The following is a 24,705-nucleotide window of genomic DNA, read 5'->3' on the forward strand; positions in this document are numbered from 1 at the left end:
CCCCATCATATTAGTTTTTTTTTTTTTTTTTTTAATCACTCACTACATATTTTGTCTCATTTGCAATTCATCATACCACACATCAACCACTCCCACCTGTTCCAGAACAATTTAAAAAAGCCTAAACCTCCTGCAGTGAACATGTACGCTTGCAAGTACACATACTCTATAGACTAGTGTGCGTGCACATAGACACACACACACACACACACACACACACACACACACACACACACACACACACACACACACTAGAACACACACGCTTGGATGCCTGCAGTGGATGGTATAGTGCTGAGCTCTGGTGCTTTAATCAGACCTTTGGTCGTAAAGCCCCACACTGACCGAGGCAGCAGCTTCCACAGAGCTCATTTCTCAGCAGAACCAAACCGAAGGAAAAGCATTCGTCTGCCACCAACCTTGCTCTAGCACAGCACAGGTATCCCCCCATGACTGACCCTTGTCACTCACTTCTCCTCCTCTCCATCATTGCTTCACGCTGAGTGGTACGTCCTTTGATGCAAGAATTCAAAGGAAATGCCACAGATGCACTGTCGAAAAAGTGACCTTTAAAAAATACTCACTGAAGGGGGACCAACTGTCCATTTTTTCACAACATAATGTCACCAGGCTGCGCGCTGTGGAGATTGTCTCTAATAAAAGTTTGAACTTTTAAAACATTTGAAACAATTAAAAACACAATCTCACGATAAAAACCTTTGAATGTTTTTAAAGTCTGCACACTGCACTCAGTCAAGTGTAGGTTTACAGTTTGTTCTGACAGGCAGGTGATGCTGAAAATCTCTTTTATGGTTTCACAGCAGTTCATGTTGGCTTGACAAGAGCAGAATATCATCCTGTCATGCAGCTGATTTCTCTATCTACCTCCAATCCTGGAGCTTTCATAAAAAGCAGTCAGTTTCTAATGGTGCTCAGTCCAGCGCTGGTGGTCATGTGTCAATGACATCCTGCGCCGGCGAAGGTTCATGTGGCAAACTGGTGGAGTTGGGCAGCGGCTGCGTGTGGCTGTTCTGCTGCAGCTCTAGCGCCATGGCGTTTTGCGGGTGGGGGAACTCCTTCACTTGTCTGCGGTACTCCAGGAAGGTGGACGCCTTTGTGGCGATGGCCACCACGTTCTTTCCGACAAAGATGGTGGAAACACGGCTGTCCTGAAACAGCACCATGTTAACACCTCGTATGAGGATGGTGACCACATTTATGGTGACCAGGCTCAAAACTGGGTACAGCATCATCTTCTGGGGCGACATTTGCTCCCCCTGCATGCTGATTTCACTGAGCGACACGCAGGGCAGGATGAGCAGCAGGATGTAACAGTAGAAGAACATCAGGCCCTCGGCCCAGATGGGCAGGCCTGTCCGCTGCGGCTCCCACAGGTTGGCTTGGATATCCAGCAGGTCCAGCAGGTCCAGAGCCACCCAGAATAGACGACTCCTCATGTCCTCCTTCTTCCGGAAAGTTCTCACATATTCCATACTATCCAGAGCCACTAGAACCAAGTATAAGCCTGGTACACATACAGATAATAATAACGTCAAAGCCTTCCGGGCCACCGTCTCCAAACTCTTCCTGTCTGCCTTGCAATTCTGGAAGACAAAGTAGAGCTTGATCTCCAGGACAAAGATGTACAGAAACCACAGGATCATGGCGTATCCTCGCCGGGCGGTGCGCACCTCGGCACCGACCCACACTGCCACATATCGCAGCACTATGAGGAAGCATACATCCCCTACCAGCACTATAATACACACACCAATCTTTCTGGGACCCTGGTTCTGCTCCACCAGGTAGGCGTCCATGAAGGCCATGCTGGTCATGATGACGATGGTGGTCAGGCACACGTGGCGTTTGTCTGGTGGCGGCAACACCATGGCGAGGGCACCTGCTGGCTCTCAGTCTCACTCCCCAGCTTTAAAAAGCAGAAATAGTTCAGAAGTTGAATACGGCACTGTGTCCACTCCAAACCTTTTTGGTTGGAGAAAATAAATTCCGTTAAAGGTGCTCCGACAGCTCTGGTGTGCACAGGAGCAAATGTCTGGCTAGTGTGTCTATTAATAGAACAATACTATAAGTCACTGCACTAATAGTCCACGAGAGGAGGATGGTTATAGCAGTGTAGAAGCAGAGCAGTGTATAGAGTCAGCTGAGAAATGCTGGCTGCTGATTGCTCTCAGACCATGTGAAAACAGGAACATCACCTCGTTACTCAACGAACTTCCATTGATCCGCCTCTGCCCCTGAGCAGCAACTACACCAAGTGCTCTACAGCTGACACACCATGACTGATAGTAATCCACACACAGTCAAATGGAGAATACTCTTAGAGCAGGCTCGGTCTGATAGACATGTGATGGGATTGCGGGACACGGTACTGCAGTGTAGAAATGTTTATGGGGATGTTTATTTTTGTGTGAGACCGTGCAGTAAGCAGGAGTTGTATGCGTGCCCGTGCTGCAGCTCAGCATGTGCGAGGAATTCCTCTTTGGATACTCTTGTAGACGATGGTGCAGTGTGTGTGGCTCCTTGCAATCCTGCAGTGTGTGTGAAGGAAAATGGAGGAGAGAGAGGAGAGGAGGCTGCAGTGGCCAAAGGCCCCCAGCCGCCATAAATCACAGAGACAGCAGGTCAACGGCCCATGAGGCCTTTCGTCTGACGCCGGCTTCCCTGTGGGAAGGCTCTTACACCGGGCTGAAGATCCATTCTTCCCCCTTCCTGTTGCCACGTGCCAGCCTCTTCACAACCTAGAAGAGGGGGAAATAAAGAGAAGAGAGGGAGGGGGAGGGCAGAGAAAGGAGAAAGAAACCTGTCAGCACTACTAGACCATATAACACAGTTTTCATTGCCAAAGGCCCTCCACATATGAGGAGCCAAACAGTGTGTCAGCTCGGCTCCAATATAGCCTGTTTGACTATTGATAGGGCAGAACATATTGCACGTTACAGTAAGACTGCTTCAGGATGTCATTACCTCTCTGTTGTCTGTAATCTGTCACAAGACATGGGGATATATGGCGTAATATTCTCCGACGGTAATGTTATTATATTCTTCATATTTTGGGACATAATACCCAGTAGTGTAATTTTGAGAGTTGAATTAAGAGGATTTTTTACAACAAATTGTAGAAACCAATTTTAAAGTCTCATATAGTAGCTGCTCTCTACCTCTTTTTCTTTTTTCTGCATTACTTGGCACTACATTTCCTTCTTAGGCGAGGGTAACTGGGAAAAACTTTGTTCGTTTCCTGCACGTTTTGAGTCAGTCTGGTGTACTGTAATTTCTAAACTGAAACAAGGAAATTATGATTGCAGTATGTATAGAATTTTGTGTTTGTGTTTTTCATGACGTGTCAGAAATTCACTGCACAGAAAACAAAACCACATTTCAACTATGTGTCTCCATACGTGCTCAGTTTCTAAAACGTCTCAAACTGTATATTGATGATGATAACATTCCTCGCGTTTTTATTTTACCTTCAGTTTAAGGTCCATTTACAGTATATTTTTTGTTGAATGATATTTCAAGGTGTTTTATGTTTTGCCTGTTTAGTATTCCATTTGATATGTGTGTTGTAGCATGTGACGGGTTAGGTCGGGGGGGGGGGGGCTCTCATCAACAGTCCAGTCGGACGTTTACAGCACTTTCTAAAAAAGAAACTGCCGAGCGTTTAACTCACCAGCAGGAGCCCACCATGTGCACTGGCCTCGTCTATAACAGTGTGTCTAAATATTAGCATAGAGGGCAAACAAGGCTCGGTAAAAGAAAGTGAAATGTGTTAATTGAGCAGAAACATCTCCCTCGGTTTGAGTTTGGTGAGCTTTAACAAAAACTAGAATTTATCTGTTGCTTTCTTCTGCTCTGTTCATTTCTATCTGCTCCTGTCACTGGATCCTTCAGGCAGAACACAAATAGCCTAAATTACATTAGTGTTTCTGTCAGCTGAGGTACGTTTCAAATCAAGATATGACCGTATCAGAGAGCACCGGCAGCGCTCCGATAACCAAACTTATTTGGCTAAAGCAAGTGACTGAAACTTGTCCCTACAATATGTAGCCATCCTAAAATATTCCAACATTCTCAAAAAAAGTTCAATGTACCTACAATGGCATACAGACCCAGATATTAATAATGTTATAAAGTGCTGGTTATAAAGAACAGGTTATACCTGACCTGTTAGTTTGCCACAGTTTATTTCAGTATTTCTCAACATCATAAAAAAAACCTGACAACTTAAAAAGCCTACGGTGTGTATAAACATTAAAAATAGATCTTAAAAGACTACTCCTGTGAGTTAGTATTGCTTTTCCATAAAGATGGGGGAACCACAAGAGACAGATTTTAATGAAGGTCAAAATCAATGCAACAGGGATCGCCCCAGCGCCATCAACTGCAACATCTCTAGTTTGTATCTTTGATGCATGTTGTTCCCTATCTCTCTCCCTCATTTCATCATGAGAAAACAGCCAGGCGGCTCACTGCCTCTTCAGTAAGCTCCCATCAGGCCACTGGTTGGCTCCATCAGCATCAGGACCACCAGACACCTGAACATTTTTTTTCCCTACGGCCATCACTTTCCTCAACAACCCATCCTAGTTCCCTCCTTCATCCCCATCCATCTTTCATTATATGGGCCGTGCAACATGTTTAAATGTAGCATTATACATCAAATGTATTATTCTTAACTTGCATACAATGCCAATTAGTATATGTAGCATAGCATTTTTGTCATTCTTAACTGTATATAATATAATATAAATCTTGTATTTAACTTTAACTTTTAACTTTTTTGTTTTACGCCGCTGTATCACCAAGTCAAATTCCTGTATTCATTTGGTGAATAAAGCTGTTCTGATTTCCTGTCATCTCTTTATTATCGTTGCCTAATTAAAGCATCAAATAATGATATCAGGTTTATATATATATATATAAAAAATATATAATATTTTAGACTTTGGAAGTCTTTTGTAGACTATAAATACTTTAACTGTTTTCATCGGCTGATTAGTACTGTCCATGACAGTTAGTTTAAATTTGATGTGTAAAGTTGGTGGAGTGCCTCTTTAACTAAGATAAGGGCACTACTTCCTTATAATACAGTCTTTGTCAATGGTTATTAAGTAATTTATTAATGCATTATAGGTCAGTTATAATCAAATAACAAGAACAAATTTGGGGTTGTCAGTTTGGGAAAAAAAACATTGGATGGTATGTTTTTCTATCATTGATTATCTATCAGTCTTTCTTTTTGGTAATAAGTCAGTTCTAAATGTTTTTCTATTGATGGCCATGGGTTGCACACTTTCTAATAAACCATCAAGTCTGTAGTTATAAATGTCAATAAGTTGTTGAAAAAAATCTTTAACATAAAAAAACAAAACAAAAAAAAAAACACATTTGCTTTTTTGTTGAACGTTCGATGAGAAGATCGATACTAACTCTCACGCCTGGTTAGCTTAGCTTAGCATAAAGATTTGAAACAAGGCGAAACAGCAAGCCTGGCTCTGGCTTAAGATATTTGGACATAATGGCATTTTTCAACATCAATAAAATAAGAAATGCTAGACCTTAAATGTGTCATCAACAGTGTTTCTAACAGAAATGGAAGGCCAAAGCTTAAATGTGTGCTCTTGCCATTTACAGATCAGTTTAGAAAAACAATTGCTAAACTTTTAGTGACATTGATTGGATTCATTGTAAAAAGCCAATCCAGAAATGCATACATATTGTTCCACCACTATGTTTACTTTTCTAAATCAAAGGCTTCTTCACTGCCATTTTGACTAACTGAGCTCTTGATATGAGAGATTTAAGTATGTGATAAATAAACATGAGTTTGATTTCAGCTGTGCTGTGTGAAATCACCTAAGCAAAATGGGCTTTTGAGGTTTTTGAATGAGATCCAGAGAATGTTGAGTGGTTATATTTCATCAGAAATACCTCTCTTAAAGAACATGAACTCTATGTACACCCATAAAGGATATACAGGAAAGAACAACACCCATAGAGCTTTGATAGCTCATTGCAGAAATGTCAATGGATGCCTTGTGCTGTGTCACTGTAACATAACCTTGTGTGTTGAAGAAGAAAAATAACATGTTACATCTAATAGCATCTGTCAAAGGCTGTCAATGGAAGCCCATCTTAAGAAGAGCATGACACCAGAATGAGCCTCATTTGTAATCCAAGCATGAATTTGAATGTTTAAAACCCATTATGTAGAACAGTGCCTAAGTAAGAGATTAAATTCATAGGATGGTGATTAATTGACTGATTAGCAGAATGATGTGGATCATTAACATGCTATAAGGAAGGCTGCTCCCACATATACAGTACATCACATTATCATTTAAATGCCATTAATTATTTAAAAAAGACTTTTAGATTGTTTCCCTAATGAACGGATTACAGCCCGCGTGATAATATGAGAGTGCTGCTAAATTGGATTGTTTGAACCTCCCAGGAAATATGACTTCAGCTGCGAAACATGGATCCAAGATCGGCGTGATTTTGTGCTACATGGGCACCCGACAAAACAGGAAGCTGATGAACTTTGGCAGTAATAGATGATTATTAATCATTTCTGTCATATACTGTAAAAAAGAGCCTTTGTCTGTGTGAAATGATGACAGAAGTGCTGTGCTCTGTTTTGCATATTCTGTTCAGCATTTATTATGTATAACTCAAAGCTGAATATTAGCCCTGGGTGTTGCTGCAGAAATAGAAAAAAAGAAGTAAAGAAATGTCCATTGTTATGTGATTTGACAGCTGTGACGATTATCATTTCACGTCTTTGCTTGACTTTTTTCCCTGCGAGAGCACGGGGCCTCTGTGTACTGCACGCAATGCATTTCAGCTTTGGTTATACGCTTCAGTTAAAGCGTATTAATTATGGTGTACTACGAATGGGCAACGTGGAAGGCTGTGTACTGACAGCGCAACATTTCTTCGTGGAGGGAAGGCTATTACTGTTTCTGTGGTCAAGGCCATTATCTCTCTAAACAGCCAGAGTTTACTTGTCAGGCAGTTATATTAACAGTTAACCTCCCTGACTGGCCACAGGCTTACACATAGATCACAAGGTTGGGGCAGCAAGTGGCATTACTGCTACTTTTTTTAGTTTTTTCAGTTGTTATGAAGAACCGGAGAAGGTTTTTGGGTCGAAGATCAAGACAACCAGTATAACTGGAAGGACAGCATTTTGGCACAGGATTCTCTTACTCTACCGTGTGAATAAAAATCAAATCAAAAGCTTATACGTTGTTTAAATGCTGCTGTTTCTAGGTGCTGCTTTTGAATATGCACGGAAACGGTTTCCTTTTAAGCACTGACTCATCTCAATTACTTGTGCATTATTACGTGTTTTTGCTATTGATGTTTGTCTTTTTTGACACAGGCTCAGAGCTGGATAGTAAAGCCTTTCAAGCTTCAAGAAGCTTAAAACTTAAAACTGAGGTGTTCTGACACTTCATACACTTTGTGAGGGCTGTGAGCTAGCACTTGTTTACAGCAGCAAAAAGTATTTCATCCTGCAACAGTGGAAGCTATGCTGTGTTACCTGTAGGCTTCAAAGAAAACGGAGATGTTTATGCTTTTGCGAAGCCGCATTGTTATGCATTAAATGTATCGTATTACATCCCCAACTCTACTTTCACTCCAGGCTTCTGCTCACCTTTCTAATGCTTCAACACCCCAAGGATGATCATATGTTTGAGTCAATGTCAGCAACACTGCAGTGGGACGGCCCAGGTCTCAAGAGTGGTCCGTTTTGTTCGATATTTATGTCAGGTTGTCTTAATTAGGGCCAGAATGAAACCCATATGTCGTATTGGCTGCCAGCCATCTCCATCATCTCAGCAGGTGTTCTGCGCTGTCCTTTGTGTTACAGTCAGCGCTCGGCTAGTTTTGGGAGAAGTGGCAGATTGCTTTGAATTCGCCCAGTACACAGAGTACAGCTCAGCACAGCTCAGCTGAACAAACGCTTATACACAAACAGAAGCTTACCACACAAATGTAATGCACAAGAACACACACATGCACTCACGTGTGCATATATGAAAGCTTACACACACTTTTCTTGCCTGAAAGGTTGCTGACAGGATGGATCTGCAGGTCACGTCTTTATCACATCTTTCACAGCCTGATAACGTTCTGTCACACTGATCGCATACATCATCCTCTGATAATGACATAGCAAAGTATTATATCCCCAATCCCTGAACACATGTTAAGACAAGTCTCCGATAACAAACCTGCTGTGTTCAAAGATGTCTGCTTGATTCCCCCAGTGGCACTGACAAATGTGTGACATCTCGCAGGCGCTCGGCACATTTCCTTAACATATTAGAACCACCAAACTCAGCTGCCCTTATAGGGCTTAGCCTCGTCTGTGATGCATTATTCACAGTGTATATCTACTGCGTCTAATGGATCAGTGTGGTGCTGTGTTGAAATTCCAAACACGTCTGTTTTGCATTTTGTTGTCAATATTTGTTACAGGGTTTAATCCTTTCCATGTATTTTGTGCATTTCAAAGGCACACACTTCAATTTGTCAAAACACAATACACAGGGTTTGTATGGTACTTGCTACTCTTAGATTTCTACTCTCTTCTTTTCTTGTTATCCCTGCATAATATGCTTGTAATTGCTTATGATGTTGCACTGGGTTAGAATGCTGAGGAGGATCTGAAACTAAGAAAAGCAGTGGTTAAGCTAATTTTATCACCCATTATGGCTGATTAAGGCTGATCCTCACTCTACTTTGCCATGTCACAGTGTGTATGTGATAAGCACTGAAGGTTCATTTCAGCACATAACTATAACTAACCCAATCTGTATTCGGGCTGTCTGTTTTAAATAGCCGAGGGTGATGATCAAATGCTGCCAAAATCAAACATGCTGCACATGGCAAAGGATGGATAGATGCTGTGCTGTGTGTAGGCTCCCATAACAGGCATTGTATAGGGTTAGATGTAGAAAAGCAGCTTAAATGTGCTTTTCTTCAACTTGACCCTCAGCAGCAGAGATGGGGCTTTTCAACATGACGGACGTGTCTTTTTTCCCCCTGCCCTCTCTCAAATGGCCAAAATGTGTGCAGAGTCAATCAAAGTGCATTCTTTATTCACAAAGCTGGGAAACGGATAAAATGTACCATGCCACAGTGAGTCATCATCAAAGTGGAGAGCAGCCCTCTGACATCCCACCCGGCAGTTAGTCACTGACATGGGGAGCGAAGATGACTAGTTGCCCAACGTATACGCAAGAGACAAGACACTCTTGAAGTACTGTCCAAAAATGGTGGTGTTTAGGTGGCTGCAGCTGTGAAAAGTTTAATCTTAAGAAGCGCCTCATTTCCATTTTCTCGTAACAAGCAGTTTGGAAAAGGCTGATATCAAAAGTTGATATCAAAAGTATCGAGGCAATTCAATGATTTACTGGACTGTACAGAAAGTCCTGACGCCACTGAGGGTCCCTTACCACTGTTCCAGTAGCTTCTGTAACTCGATGCTCTCATTGAATCCTGGGGTTTACCATCCATATACGCTCAATGAGTATCTCCTACAGGACTTGCTATTAGATTTTAAACCCCCTTGTGATTTTATCAAAGTTAAACCACAATTTATTTATTAGCATTCATAAAACTATAGTCCCCAATTTTGAGTGAGTTCCACCCAAACTCTGTTCTTTCTAACTTTTAAGCTGTAATCTCCGCTGTATAAAAAATGTTAACCATGTTTGGCCCTTTGTTGGCCTGCTACTCAACCGGCCTCGGTCTATTTTACCATTATGGTCTTGGGCTTTTGGCAAATGGTGTTTATTAAAGGCAGCTTAAAACAACAATAATATGACACTTTTTGTAGACAAATGGAGTGAATTGCACAACATATTCTTGTCAGCGCTGGATTTTGGTAGTTTGCGTTATAACAAATGTCAATGTGATTTAAAACAAGGTTTTCATACTTATGGAACAAAATCTGGAAGTTCTGGTTAGACTTCAGGCTACACTTTCCTGCCCTGTGTCTGTAAATATAAATAATCATTTGAAAGCATTAATCAAAACTTAATGTTATTGCAAAACAAACGTATAGGGCCAACAATGGAAGGGAAGAATTAGCCTGAAAATAATAAAACTAAATAGTTTCTGAAGACTTTAAAGCAGCATAGTTTTTTTAGCCACATGTGGGTGGCAGAACAAGCTGTAAACACAACACTGACATATTATGACATAATAAAGTTGATAAGACAAAAGTGCCATTTTCCACATCCATCAGACACCAAGCAATATTAGCATTCATTTAAAATTATGTTTCTGGTCCCTGAAGAATGTAAGACCAATATTCACTCTTCTTTTTTCCAATTCCTGAGGGAAATATCAGGCTTTTTAGCAGCTAAATGCTCAACTTTGTTCACCAGCAAGTCGCTAACTGTTTCTGTCTGCTGTTTGGTGTTGAACAAGTAGCGTACATTGGGTTCATTGGACCTTTTTTTCCGGCTAAAAACATCTGCCTGCTGAGGCTGGAAACGAGCTTGAGGTGACTTGTAAGAGTTTAAAAAAACGGTAAAGTTGCGGGCCATAAAACTAAAACTATGAGCTAGAAGACACTAAAACACAACAACATATAGAGCTGAGGGGAACTGCAGAGTTGCTGATATTTCTCTGTGCATTAATATAAGCAATCCTTTCACATTATATGGTCATTTAAGCCATTGTTCATATAAAAATATTGATTAGTGCAGCTTTAAAGATAAAAAACATGATCTGCCAATACTACATGTCGTTTGAGTTGATTGATGCTTTAGCAAAAGGCTAAGGAGGCCCCTTATGTCATTGTTTAAGGGGGACAAAACCAAATAAACCCAGTGAGAAATGGGAAAACACCACTACTGCTACTGTCAGTGTAAAACGAATCGTATAAAGGGAAACCCCACTCGGTTGAAGAATTATTGAAGCGTTACACCTCTGATCTTGGACATTGCAGTTGACCTACAAAATACACTTTAATACCCAAATGTGCTTTAGCCTCTAATGCTGCTGTCAGCTCTAATCAATGAAACAGAACCTCATCCCCTGGAAATAACCCCTAATTTTCTCTCACTTTTATCAAAATTCCCAGATTGCGGTCAGTGAAGCAGGACCACATATAAATCCCAGCTGCTTTGTCCCTGGCTTTTGGTTTTGTGACTTAAACTCGAGTAATAACAATTAGGGAGTGGCTGAATAATTAAGTTTAGCTTCCTTTTAATCCGTTCTGTTGGAAAAAAAAAAAAAAAAACACACCTTAAAGCACATACTGCAACTACCCCGCATACTGATAATTGGATTGTCCCTTCAAGTGATTGTAGGACACCCCTTTAATTTTTTTTAACTGAGTGCCACAAAGGAGCATAAAGTGCCGCAGTGATTACCATAGCCCCTCATCTTAAAACACACACACACACACACACACACACACACACACACACACACACACACACACACACACATACACACACACACACACACACATACACACACACAGGACAAACATCTCTGGCATGGCATTGAAGCGGTACCAATGTAACACACTATTACGATTTTAATTCTCCCATGCAAGAGTTTAACAAGCCTATTGATTTGCCCATGTGATACCAGCTCTCATATTTGTTTCTCTAATGATAGTTTGGGTGTGTGACCACCCAGGGACAGAAGTGATTTTTTTCCAGCGGTTTTACAGGGCGATCCATTTCATCTTTGTGTCAATAACACCCCTCCTACCCCCTTTCTCCTTTTTTAAGCTTGCTCTTTTCCATCTCTTGCAATTCCTCCTCTGTTCATTGTCACCACTCTAATCTGACCACCCTAAGGGAGGAGGCATCCATACCTTATTCTAGTCACGCTTCCTTTCTGTTTGCTTTCCTACTTGAGGGTAAAATGACTTCCCAAAGACATCAATACCTCACAGGTCCTATTCAGTATTCATCATTTCTGTATTGGGTTAATGCAGCAAATAATGGCTAAAAATAGAGTTGCAGAGAAGAATCACCAGAGTCCTATCAGGTAGTGTTTAACCACTAAAGCTCACTTTGTTTTCTATCTCAATTAAACACCCACTCACCCTGCTGCTCCCACTAGTTTGCATAAAACAGATGTGCAGGTAAGCAGTCACCTTTGTGCTGCACCGTCCTCAGAGGGAAAAGTAACCGAGAAAAAGAGGAATAAGATAGAGGGAGAGAGGGGTTGATGCAAGAGAGCAAGGGTTGCTGTTCCACATGATTGAATAAAAGGCAAAATAGATACGATACAGGAAGGCTTTGAAGTGCTTCTAATGAGCCGGGAGTTAAAATGGATAGCTTTGCAGAGAAGACAGATTTAAATATTACCAGTCAGGGACTTATGATGAGAGTGAAAATCAGGCAGAAAGAATTACAAAAAATGTCCCTTTCAACAAGTCATTTAATCTTACATTCAGTCTTAAAAATGTATTTTCCATGAAGCAAGATGAAGAAAATCTATTGATTTTGTGAGAAATGTTCCCCATTTTAAGGATGATAGCTTTTTAAGACCGAAAATAACATCATTCACTTTAAGTTAAGATGTTTGGCAGCGAACAAGAGCCTTTGTCAGATTCTGTTCATGTGCTTTCTACTGTATTACAAATGTGAAGTGAAGCTGGGTATTGACAAAATGTTGCAAAACTTTGAATGTGTCTCACAGGCAGGGTGTTTGCTGAAGGCGACACCTGCTTTGTATGATAATGAAATGGAAAACAATATTTCACTCAGGATTAGACAATTGTTTGCCATGCGAATTCCTGAGGAGTGTAACATTTCTTGGCTTCTGCTGAGGTGAATTTACGCATGACTCTAAACTTTAGAAGTGCATCTCTGAAAGAAAGATTCATGCAATTTATATTTAGTCAGTGGAACCAACACCGAAATAATTCACTGTGATACTGAAATGTGATAATTTGACTACTGTTGTCAACTGGATGCGGCTCATAGTCTGCATATGAGCAGTTTTTTCCCTCAGGTCTTATTAGGAGTATTGCCTACTAAGGTTTTACAAGCAATTATGGGCTGTGTCATTGTGAACAGACTGGTAGCTTTTGGTATGTTGTTGTATGTGAATCTGCTCAGTGGTGTGCAGTTTTTGATAGGTAATTAATAATGATTGCATAATTTGACTGTATGTTGCAATTCTGAGGCAGTGGCTGTTCAGCTCTCATACATGCGATCACAGCAGTGTTGGGCAAGTTACTTGAAAATTGTGGTAAAATAGGGCTGGGTGATAAAACGATCTCGATATGGGATCACGATAAAATTCAGGTCGATAACGGTTAACTTTGGACATATTTTACTCTATATGGATAGATCTAACTGCCTATCACAGCAGAACTAAACGCCATTCCATTTCAGAAGGTGGGGGTAATGCCCACCAAAAGTTGTTTGCCAACCGCAGAAGAAGTGTTTGGCTTGCACGTCAAAGTACATGCCCATTTCCTACGCAGAGCACTGTTTGAGCTACCGGCGGGGAAGAAATGAGTGGAACCGAGTGGGGCATGGACACGAAAGCGACGGTGAAAGTGAACTTGTGTTATCCTCCAAAGCTATATCTGAAAAGTGACGAAGCGCAGATTAACGCGGTCTGCAAAATATGCCGTCGGTCGGTGTCGACCAAGACGGGAAACCAATCTTTTCTGTCATGTCAAATGTTTACATTTAGATGTTATTCAATATATTCTTTTATCACAAAATACATTCTAAACCAAGCCATGTTTGCACAGTTAAATGTTACATTATGTTATTCTATTTTTTATGTTAATAAACTATATTCTAAAGTTTAACTAATGAACCCTCTGATTTCTTCAGGCTTCAGTTATTATCAGGATACTCTTCAAACTGGCAGCATTATCAAATTATATATTGATCAATATAATATATTTAATAAAAAAATATCGTGATCATATTTTTTGCCATATCGCCCAGCCCTATGGTCAAATATTGGTTACTTTTTTCTCCCCGGTGACTGCACAAAGTAGGCTACTCCAAAAGTCCTAAAGTCACAGCGAAGGTGCAGGGTCCACACACCCACTAAACCTGAACAAAACCCATGTCATTCCTGAATGTAGATGTACCAAAAGAAGACACAAATTGTAAATAATACAACCTTGGAGTTACCAGAAGACATAATCCTCCTCTTTTGGTAGACGCGAGATGCCTCCAGTGTTGCCAACTTGGTGAGTTTCTCGCTAGATTTAGTGACTTTTCAGACCCTCTTAGCAACTTTATTTCTAAAAAGTGACTAGCGAAGAAATTTAGCGACTTTAGATTGTCAGGGATAAAGTGAGATATATTAATTTATTCCCATGCATTCTGCTCAGAGTAATCACCACGTCCATGGCTCTTCTGCCAACAGCACAGGGTCTCTCTCCCTCCTCTCCTGCGCCGTGCAGCAGGCAGTCTCAGCCGACACAGCCACTAAGCTTTAAATCAAATGAGCGTATGACGTCATCAAGTGACTTTTAGCGACTTTTGGAGCTAGTACTAGCTACAGTACTTTCATTGGAAAAGAGTTGGCAACACTGGATGCCTCCCTTTATCTCCAGCTCCCACACCGAGTTAACATGCACCAGACATGTGTCTTCAGACAACGCTCCCACTAAATTCCTAGTAAAGCTTGATTTATGGTTCTGCGTTGAATCCACGCCATAGGTATGTACATGCGGCGACGCAGACCGCACTATATTATTATTATATTATGTATATTATATTATATACCCACACCGATGTTCTCATTTACGTTGCCTATGTCTCCTGATAGTTATATTGTAGCTATGTGGGAGGGACAACGTGCAGTTTATTAGAATGTGGGCTGTGTTACAAATTAATTCCTATTTACTACTATATCTCTATCTGCTACTTTGTTTGAATGACCAAGGCTGTATATAGAGATGGACTGCACGTCTCCACTACCTCCAACTGTACATAAATGAGGCCAAAAAACACCTGTGTGGGTGTGCGGGGCCTTTAGGAACAATACTGACATAACTATTAATAACAAAACCAACTAAGAAATTGTGAAATTGAAAATATCATGCATTGACTATTAGAAAAATAGTGTAAGCTAGCAAGCAAACATCTACTTCTTTCATTAGTCAGCTCAAGCCATCCATAATAACTCAGTGTTACCCTTCGTCTCTGAACAACAGCTAAACTTTGTGCAACATACTGATCCAGAGGCCAAAAAGCAATAAGGTGACTCAAGAATTTGGCAGACTTGTAATCTGATACTACTGTAGGTTTCCTGGCACCAATGCTGCAAGATGGTGGTCAGAGGTGGAAGAAGTACTCAGATATTTTACTCAAGTAAAAGTAGAAATATTCTGTAACAAGTAATGTCCTGCATTCAAATGTTTACTTAAGTAAAAGTATAAAAGTTTTAGCATCAACATATACTTCAAGCACCAAAAATAAAAGTACTCCTTATGCAGAATGGCTCAGTTCAGAATAATGTATATTATATTATTGGATTATAATTATTGATGCATTACTTTAAAGCTACAGTGCATAGTTTCTGCCGCCCCAATGAGGAATTCTGGTTACGCAGTTGCTAGTAGCCAAGGAGGACATGGAGGATTAAAAAAACATGATGGACTCTTCAGAAGAGGTAACTATCTTCACTTGAGTTTCTGCGCGGGAAAGTCACCGGACGCCACAATCTTCTGAACATAGACATACTGAGAAATACAGAGAGAGCTGTGTGGAGCTGATAGTATTAATTTGCTTTGTAGCAACTCATTTGGCAATGGCTTGAATGTAACGGACGTTCATTAATATCAAAAAGTTACGCACTAAAGCTTTAATATTGCAGCTGGTAAAGCTGCAATATAAAGCTAATTTAAATTACTTTATATACTGCTGGGTAGCTTGTGAATTTCACTTAAGTCTTATTCTAATCTATAATATTACATCATAATGTATTTGTTGATTATATTTTGGATTATTAATCTGAAATTGCAAAGTAACTAAAATTATGTATTAAATGAAGTGAAGTAAAAAGTACAATATTTGCCACTGAAATGAAGTGTAGTAAAAGTATAAAGTAGCAGAAAATAGAAATACTCAAGTAAAGTACAACCACCTAAAAAATACAGTACTTGAGTTAATGTACTTTGTTACTTTCCATCACTGATTGTGGTCCACAATGTTAGTCAAGGGCCCGGTGTTAAAAGTTAGTGTTGTGTGATGGGTGGCCTTAGAGCCAGTGTGTCAAGACCCATAATAGACACTCAGTGACAATTATAGGTCTGGTATTTCATTATGTTCACATAAAATCAAATCTAAAATGGATTATTATGGAAGGTGTCACTTCATAGAGTCAATAAAAGGGCTTACTTGCACCATGAATTCATTATCATGGTGCAAGTAATTCATTTAACAATTTGTACTGTTGTGTTCTAGAACTAGCGCACCACTTAGGCCTTTCTACACAATGGGCTTTTATCAAGTACATCAGGCAACATTGAGATCCACTTAAAGATAATATCATATTCTGTTGATCTTTTTGCAGGTATCTTATCAATTAGGAAGATCTGAAACCATGCATCAAAGAATGACATGAGCATCAGGTTGTCTTATGTAAGCAGCCCTAAAGAGGCCCCCAAGCAGATGGGGCACACTAATAAACTTCTGTTATGTCATGCTCCTCAAACAATGCTATGCAGTCATTTACAAACAATCAACAATGCAGAGGAGCCATTAAGTGAAGCAATTAAAATTGTAGGTATTAATTATGTGACTGCGAACAATTAAACAGTGAAATACAGCTTTGATGCTTTTAAAAATGTATGTTACATGTCAGTTGTCAACAATTTATAAGAATGTGTCGCTAAAGATTTGATTATGAGCATCAAGGGGCTGAAAAAAAGTATTTCACCCTAAAGCTGCAGTGGGTAGAATGCAAAAAACCCCGCCAGAACTTGAAGTAGAGTGAGAGCTCTCCCCTCTTTGCCGCATGGGCAATGCATGCTCTCTCTCTCTGTCTCTCTCTCTCTCTCTCTCTCTCTCTCTCTCTCTCTCTCTCTCTGAAATGACCTGTGATTGACCAAAGTCTCCCGTGACGGCTAGATTTTCTGAAGCCTGAATACAGAGCCAACAGGAGGTGCAGAAGTCTAGTTTTCTCTCAGGCTACTTGAATAACAATATGCTTAAAAATTATTACGGAATTCTTGCCCAACGACACCAAAAATAACATGCCTACCACAGATTTAAAGGTAAAATAATCATAAACAACCAGCCAAATGATCTCATGAATGGATCCACCTCCCAGTTTACTGTCAGATGGCTAAAGCACAGAGCTCTAGTTTTAGGGTTGCCTTCTATTTTACTGCTAGCCAGCTGACAAAAACTCCTCAGCTGCATAAAAATCTGAAATTGTCAACTGATTAATTACTGATATGCAGGGAGTTGTGCAGGTATACAGTGTGTGTGTGTGTGTGTGTGTGTGTGTGTGTGTGTTTGCATCTGCAGAGGTTAAAGTTAATATGGTCTAGTCATGTTAAAGGTCAATACATCCATTTATTTGAGTTATTGAACACATTCTAGTTACTAAAGCTAAAGCTAAACAACAAATTCAAAAATCTTCCCTGTATAAATGTATTAATACTACTTTACAAGTACTGTGACACGCTGCTAACTAGGTGCATTACTACCTTCAGTAATGTGATATAAACTGCGTCTGAGTCTTACATTAAAACTCCAAAGCCAAGCTGCTGATGCTCAAACTACTTTGGGGTTCCCTGTGAGATGTTAATGAAAGAGTTATATTTTATGCTGTCTTCATATATAGTAAAGGTAAATATATAAGAAGTTGAAATATTTTGAATCAACTATGATATATTTCTGTGATATGTCGAGTGAAATTTGCATGATTTTACAGATTTCTTGAGCCATCAGTCGACACACATATTTCAAGACAATATGTATTCCACATTCTTATCTTATATAATGTTATTCTACTTTGTTTAAGAATGCTTGATTCTGATTGGCTGGGAGGAGGGCATTAACCCGGCAGGTTGCCCGCTGACTGAGCACAGCATCATCAAATAGTAGATCAATACGCCGTTTGTATTTTTTTTCTATCACAGAAATTTCAAACATGAGGTCCTGTTTAGATAGTTCTAAACATAACAGTGTTTTAAAAATGGACGAATTCATTGTCAATTTTAATATAGTTGGAGGAGGGAGGACATTTGAGGACTGGTTAAAGAGCGACGAGGACGACGGAATGACAAAAGAAAAAGACAAGGCCCAGGGTACCCGTTTCCAAAATCTGACAGATGAGGAGCTGCGTACAATTGAAGACGGGGCCCTTGAATCAAACACGAAAAAGGAAACTGCCTTTGCTATCAAGGTTTTCACCGAGTGGAAGAGCCACCAGAAGGATAGACTGACAGTGACAACTGACCCAGACTGTGGTTGCTATAGAAATTAATTAGCTACAGCTGAGCTAATGTTATTCACCGTAGTTCTAAAGGGGACTACTTTTTGAGGGAGATGCAATACGAATAAGAAAAAGCATAATTATTAAAGTATTTGAATTGTTTTATTATGTTGGCAAGCAAGAATAGAATAAATAGATAAACAAAATAGAAAATAGAATAAAAAAAATAGAATAAACGGGATAATCACCTCGAGGCAGGGCAATAAACAGTTTGATATGCCCGGCTTGTGGAAGGTTACCGCCCGAGAGTCGAAAATATACTATCCCTTCTTTACTCAAGGTCTCTGTTGACGCTTGAGGAGTGGTTGTGAGCTAAAAAGTCAATTTGATCAATCAGCCAACGGCCTTTTAAACTGAGAACAGCCTCTATCTGTGGAAGTGCTACGCTGATGTATACCGCACGCACACACACACACACACACACACACACACACACACACACACACACACACACACGTACCTCAGGCTAGCCCCCACCTTCATAGGCAACAGAGTATATTAAGGAAGAATTCAAAATGATAATTTGCTGTCTTTTCTTTAGAATTTCCTCTGTGTTTCCAAATGTGACTCTGCCTCTGGGCTGTGCTGTCGCCTTTATTAACAAATTAAAAGCCAAAAAAGTAATTGAGAATTAGCAATTCATCAAAAAAAGTTATTGGCTGTTTGGGCTCGCCAAACTGGGTCTAAAATCATTCAGGCCATGGGCTCCTATTTTAGCAATCCTATTTTTTCAGCTCTGAGAGGGAGTCTACTGTAGTTCTTTTTGAGCTTTTGTAATGTCCTCTGACAGAAGCAGAGCCCTATTTAACTGCCTCCTACATTGACACGCAATTTAGTTTTTGCTAATTATAGGGTAGAGCGGTCATAAATTATTCCCTGCTCCTTAGCTCTCCCTCACCCCCTCTCTTTCTTCATACACAGACAGAAACACACACTCCCACACAAACACACTAACCATACAAACAAAATTACCCATCTGCTGATTTTCACACTGAGTCTGAATGTCATGCACAATAGGATGCCGCACACTGACTCAGGGTGGGGGCTGAAAAGCCGAGAGAAGGGAGAGAGCAGGCGAAGAAACGAGAGCAGGGAAAATCTAGCAGTTCATCTCTCCCCTGCTGTAAAATCCATTCATAAATACTCAGCCTTCACTCTGCCTCACAGTTACAGATTCTATGAGACTCCAGCCTCGGCATCTCACAAGCAACTCTTTAAATTATTACAACACCCAAAGATGCAAACACAAAATGCATCTTGACAAGAGAAAACGAGTAAGCGTCAGAAAAAGGCAGGACAAAAGTAGCCTGCTAACAGCAGAACATCCTAATTCCCCTATTATGATAATGAGACATTCACAGAGCTGCTATATTCAGTTTGCATGCAGCAGGAAGGCACTTTTGAATTCTAACAGTGCTGCAAGTGCTGAAACTTCTATTAAACTGGCCCTTGCTGTGCTTGTGTGACACTTTATATGTGTCACTATGTCATGGAGTTAATAAGGCCAACACAAGGGCAAACTCACCGAGAGGCTAAATGAATGAGTAAAATAAGACAGCTAAGATACTAGGTATATCCACAACATATATTTTTCTTGCAGATGTTATATTTTCAATGTAGCCAATCTATGAAGTAAAAAGTACTTTACTTACTTACATTAAATTATTACTTATTAAATTATTAAAACACCAACACCGATGTGTCAGCTGTAGATTATTGGCTCTTGACCTCCATGTGAACACTTAATCATAACCTGTTATGTTAGCTGAAAATTAAAACTTGAAACATCCTGTACACAATCTTCCTGATTCAGCTGCATATACTGTAATTAAATATTTGTTAAATAGAAGCAAATATTTTCGGAAAATATAAAACTTATTCATTATAATAGTGTCTTGGATGTGCTGAATGATGGGAGACTATGACTGAAAATGTCTCATGTACGTATTAGTTATTTTGTTTGCTAAGAAAATAAACATGGTCTTAAATTTGTTAAAAAAAACTTTATGAATACTGGCCAGTGTGATGGGACCACTGTGAGCTGGTCAACTTGTGATTAAAGAGCTTCAGGAGACTCAGGTGATTGCTTGAGCAGAAATATTTATTGAAGCTTGGCCAAAGAGAATAGAGCAGAGAAATACAAGTGAAGTCAGTGTAGTGCCAACCCAGTTCTGAAGAGTGTTATCCCTGCAGGGAATCTTTGCTGTTTTAGTAACTGTAACCACAGACATTGCCTAACCTTAACCCAGCCCCAACCGAGTTTACTTGTCATCACTGCAATCTTGCGCTTAACTTAATGTCGTTGCCATGTGGAGATATTGTAGAGCGAGAACTTTCAAAATGTTGGCATTGGACATAGACAAGATATTCTCATTAAACATAATTCAAGGTTTTGCAGAATCGTTCAATATTGACGTTCTTGTCTGGTAATAGGGTTGTAAACATTTACCTTGTGGACAATTAACCCCAGTATGATGTTTCACCTTTTTGGAAAGGCATACTTAATGTTATATTGTGTGCAATTTTGGCTCTCTATGATAAGTCAAGCAGGCATAAAAAAGTTTGGTGGCATTACAGTAATTGGACGTTAGTTATGTTTCCAGATGCTTGGTCTGGATCTGCGTTGGTGTTATTATCCCTGTGTCAGGACAGAGTTAGAAAGCTAGCAGTAAGGATTTCGCCTAAAATGCTAAAAAAGAGGTGTCTAACTCGCTGCACTCTGTAATGTGAAACACAAACTCTAAGAATACACATACTCTTTTTTTCTTCACTCTTATTTCTATCTCTCTGTCTGGTCATACATGTTGAGTATCCATGAGGGGGAGATGCTCCAATTCTCCCATTTCTCTCCTTGAGTGAACTCTCAGATTCCTCCCCTCCTTCCCACTCAGCTCCTGTCTCCCTCTTTACCTCCTCATCTCTGCTGTCCTGATTTCTTCCTTCTTACAGATCCTGTTTGACCTGCGCTAAGGGGATATGACTCTGCCCTCCTAACCCCACACAGAGCTAACAATCTCCACCCGCTCCCTATTATACTGAGCATTCACGGTGCACACATCGCCCAAGGTGGTTCAATCATGGCTAAGCTCACGCTGTTCATGTTTACAAAGCAAGAGAGAAAGAACAAGTGCATAAAATCTAAATTGAACCCCTTTCTGAAGGACTTGACACAGTAATGCACAGAGGACACTGAGGAGCCGACCAGCATGGTATATTTAACAGAGCATGTTAAAGCCAAATTCCTTTGTTGTTGAGGCGACCGGCTTCCTGGCGGAGACTTGGGTGTGATATTAAAGAACAGAGCTATAATGAAGACCTGGCTCCCCGGAGAAAAAACACTCGTGGCCAGTTTCACAGACACGGATTACGCCTGGTCCTAGACTAATTTGCCTTTTCAGCCGATGCCTCTGTTGAGAAATCTCTTTAGTTGGAGACTATGCGTAACTGGCCCCATGTGTCTCACTCCTGAGCTTTCTTAAGTTCAACCGTCTGGCTTTTCTCTCTTTCTAAGCCATGGACCAACATGAACTTTTCCATCCACAGTCTCACTCCTCTACCCCTGGCTAGGACACTAGATATAATACTGTAGCAGATAGCACAAGTTGTACGGCTTCAGCTTATTCATCATTTTAAATATCCCTTAGCCTTCCGCTCCCTCGCTGTAGATTATTCAAATGACGGCTCCCTCATATTTGGAATTAGGCTGTAGACATATCGTCTCATAAATTGGCTTGATCTGACAACACACTCCAGTTGCAAAGAGCTCCCGTGATGGATGCTCTTGTGTGTCATAATATACTATTATTCCATTTTGAACATGGTAGTAGGTGCTGCGCCTGTGTCAGCCACTCAGATTAAGGTCATAAAACTTGGTGCTGAGATTATGTGACATTTCGCTACGCTGTAAAATCTTAGCAGGCTGATTATACTTTCACACTGTAAAATCAAAGCCTGCAGTAAGAGTACTGAGTCAGTCAAATGGTATGTTCATATCTGTATGCAAATACTGTAGGAGAAGGTGTGCATTGTAGACAGTTTTTGCATGACTGTGTACTTTATTATATATTTATTTAGTCTGTCCTACATGTGTGCTAAAATCTTTGTATGAATATTTATTATGCTCTCTCGCAGTGTGTGTGTGTGTGTGTGTGTGTGTGTGTGTGTCTCTGTCTGCGTGGCACTATCGGTATCTCCCCAATCCATCGGGTGGGGTGGCAGCGGGTTGTACAAGGGAAGGAAAAAGGGACAATGAATGACATTGACAGGCAATGTGCTGCAGAACGTCTCCCCGTTCCAGGGACACTGAGCTGATCATTGATAGCAGATGTGTCTAATTGCGGAGGGGTTGGGCGCCCTGGATACGTCTCTGTCTCCTCTGTCTCTGCCTGCCAGGAAGCTAAGCCCCCTCCAGAGCCCCCAATCACTGCTTCTAATTAGAAGCCTTATCTCTGTCAATCACTGTGCCTTTCACTCTCCTCTGCGGCCCGCTGCACAGATAACAGGGTAACAGGCCTGGCCAGGATGGCGTGGTGGTCACAGAGGACGAGAACGAAGATAGACAGGCAAGAGAGGGATAAATGCTAAAGGGAGCTGACAGAGACAGACAGATATTTGGAGAGGGAGGATCAAAGAGGTATGCGTTTGTAAGTCTCTGCTTGTGTGCTGAAGTGTGAGTGCACTGGGCTTGCACAGGTGGTGTAAAAGTGGAGTAGAAGAGGAAGAGTGTGAAAATGTCTTCCTCTGATCCATCCATACAGATTCACTGAGCTACTCCACTAGAGCAATTTGAGGTTAAGTGCTTTGCTCACTGGCAACTCAACAGTAGCTATTGAGTGGGAGGAGAATAGTATGCATTTACTTTCCCCTCCCACATATTTCTAGCTGCTTCTATTGATGGTTTTCAGTCATAAAAGCATGTACATATTTACCATTGAAGTGACTGCAATGCTTAGAAAAAAAAGGTAAAATACATATACATAGTTATATAATAAATTGGTATGCATATATGCACAAAAGCATTTCAGACATGCACTTGGTCCAGCTAACATGCTAATGATGTGACTATCTTCAACTAACACGTCTAACTCAGCTCACAGATAAGTATTGAAGCCCGTTCAGAAGTGATTCCAAATTCAGTAAATGGCTTTTGGATTTCAACTGAGAGAAAGTTGTTCACCGTTAGAATATGAACTCAATATAAGGCTACTCGGGGTCTGAAGTGCAAACTTTAATGTGTCTCTTGGTGGCAATAGTGGAAGAGTCCGTTTCATTATACGTACATTTCAACGAGTTGTCCCTGGAACTGCAGCAAAAGTGCATCACCTGTTCAGTTTATTTCATTATTTAATCTAGCATAGTCCAACATCATCGGCTGCCCACATTACTCGAGCACAGATTTATTTAAATTTTGAAAAAAGACATGTTGAATCCAACGTACAGATCCAGAATAGATTGGAGTATGGAGATTGTAACCAACCACAGTAAATGTGCCAGTTTTAGTGTGCCATTACTGTATACCCCACCATACTTTTTTATTTAAGAAATAATAAAAAAATATCGCAGACTTGGGTTTATAAGGAATAGTTCAAAAAAGGTTTTTTAAAGTTTGCTTTCTGAGAGTGAGATGAGAAGACTGATACAAAACTCATGTCTGTACGTTAAACATACAGTAGACCTGGAACTTGGATGCATTTATCTTAGCTTAGCATAAAGACTGGAGGCAGAGGGGAAAGTTCAAAATAAGCCTACCAACACATTTATAGCTCACTACTTAACATTTAATTCATTTGTTAAGTCTGTGAACAAATAGAAACGTAATAACGACACTATATGACTTTCAGGGGAGTTTTGTGTTGGAGCTATTTTTTGACAATTTTTTCTTCTAATCTGACTGTTGAAAATAAATACAATAAAGAAGTGTATTTGCTACAACGATGAACTATTACTTTAATACATTTAATTGAATTGACAGTTCTGGTCATTTGTATATAATGTTACCAGTGTCAGTAAAACTAGTGTTTTTGTTTGATGTGATAACATTATGTGGTGTCTTAATACATTTAATTATTCACAATAAAGCAGCTATTTATCAATAGTGCGTGATGTTATGTACCTCTGCACCCAATAGGAAAGGTGTTGGAATGTGCATTCATTTATCTAACAAAAACATGGTATAATATTTAAAATACAGTACATGATGGACTTCTCTGC

At 40.2% G+C, this 24,705-nt stretch overlaps 1 protein-coding gene across 1 annotated transcript in view; it reads right to left on the bottom strand.

Annotated features, from left to right (window-relative positions):
• tmem121ab (transmembrane protein 121Ab) overlaps positions 1–24,705 on the bottom strand; it is a 41,307-nt gene continuing 16,602 nt past the window's right edge. The window contains exon 2 of the mRNA XM_031322585.2: positions 1–2,759. Within this exon, the coding sequence (XP_031178445.1) occupies positions 951–1,889 (939 nt within the window). The 5' untranslated portion in view covers positions 1,890–2,759 and the 3' untranslated portion in view covers positions 1–950. The remainder of the gene's footprint in view (positions 2,760–24,705) is intronic.

This window comes from Sander lucioperca, chromosome 19 (assembly GCF_008315115.2).
Source record: "Sander lucioperca isolate FBNREF2018 chromosome 19, SLUC_FBN_1.2, whole genome shotgun sequence".
NCBI classification, from domain to species: domain Eukaryota; kingdom Metazoa; phylum Chordata; class Actinopteri; order Perciformes; family Percidae; genus Sander; species Sander lucioperca.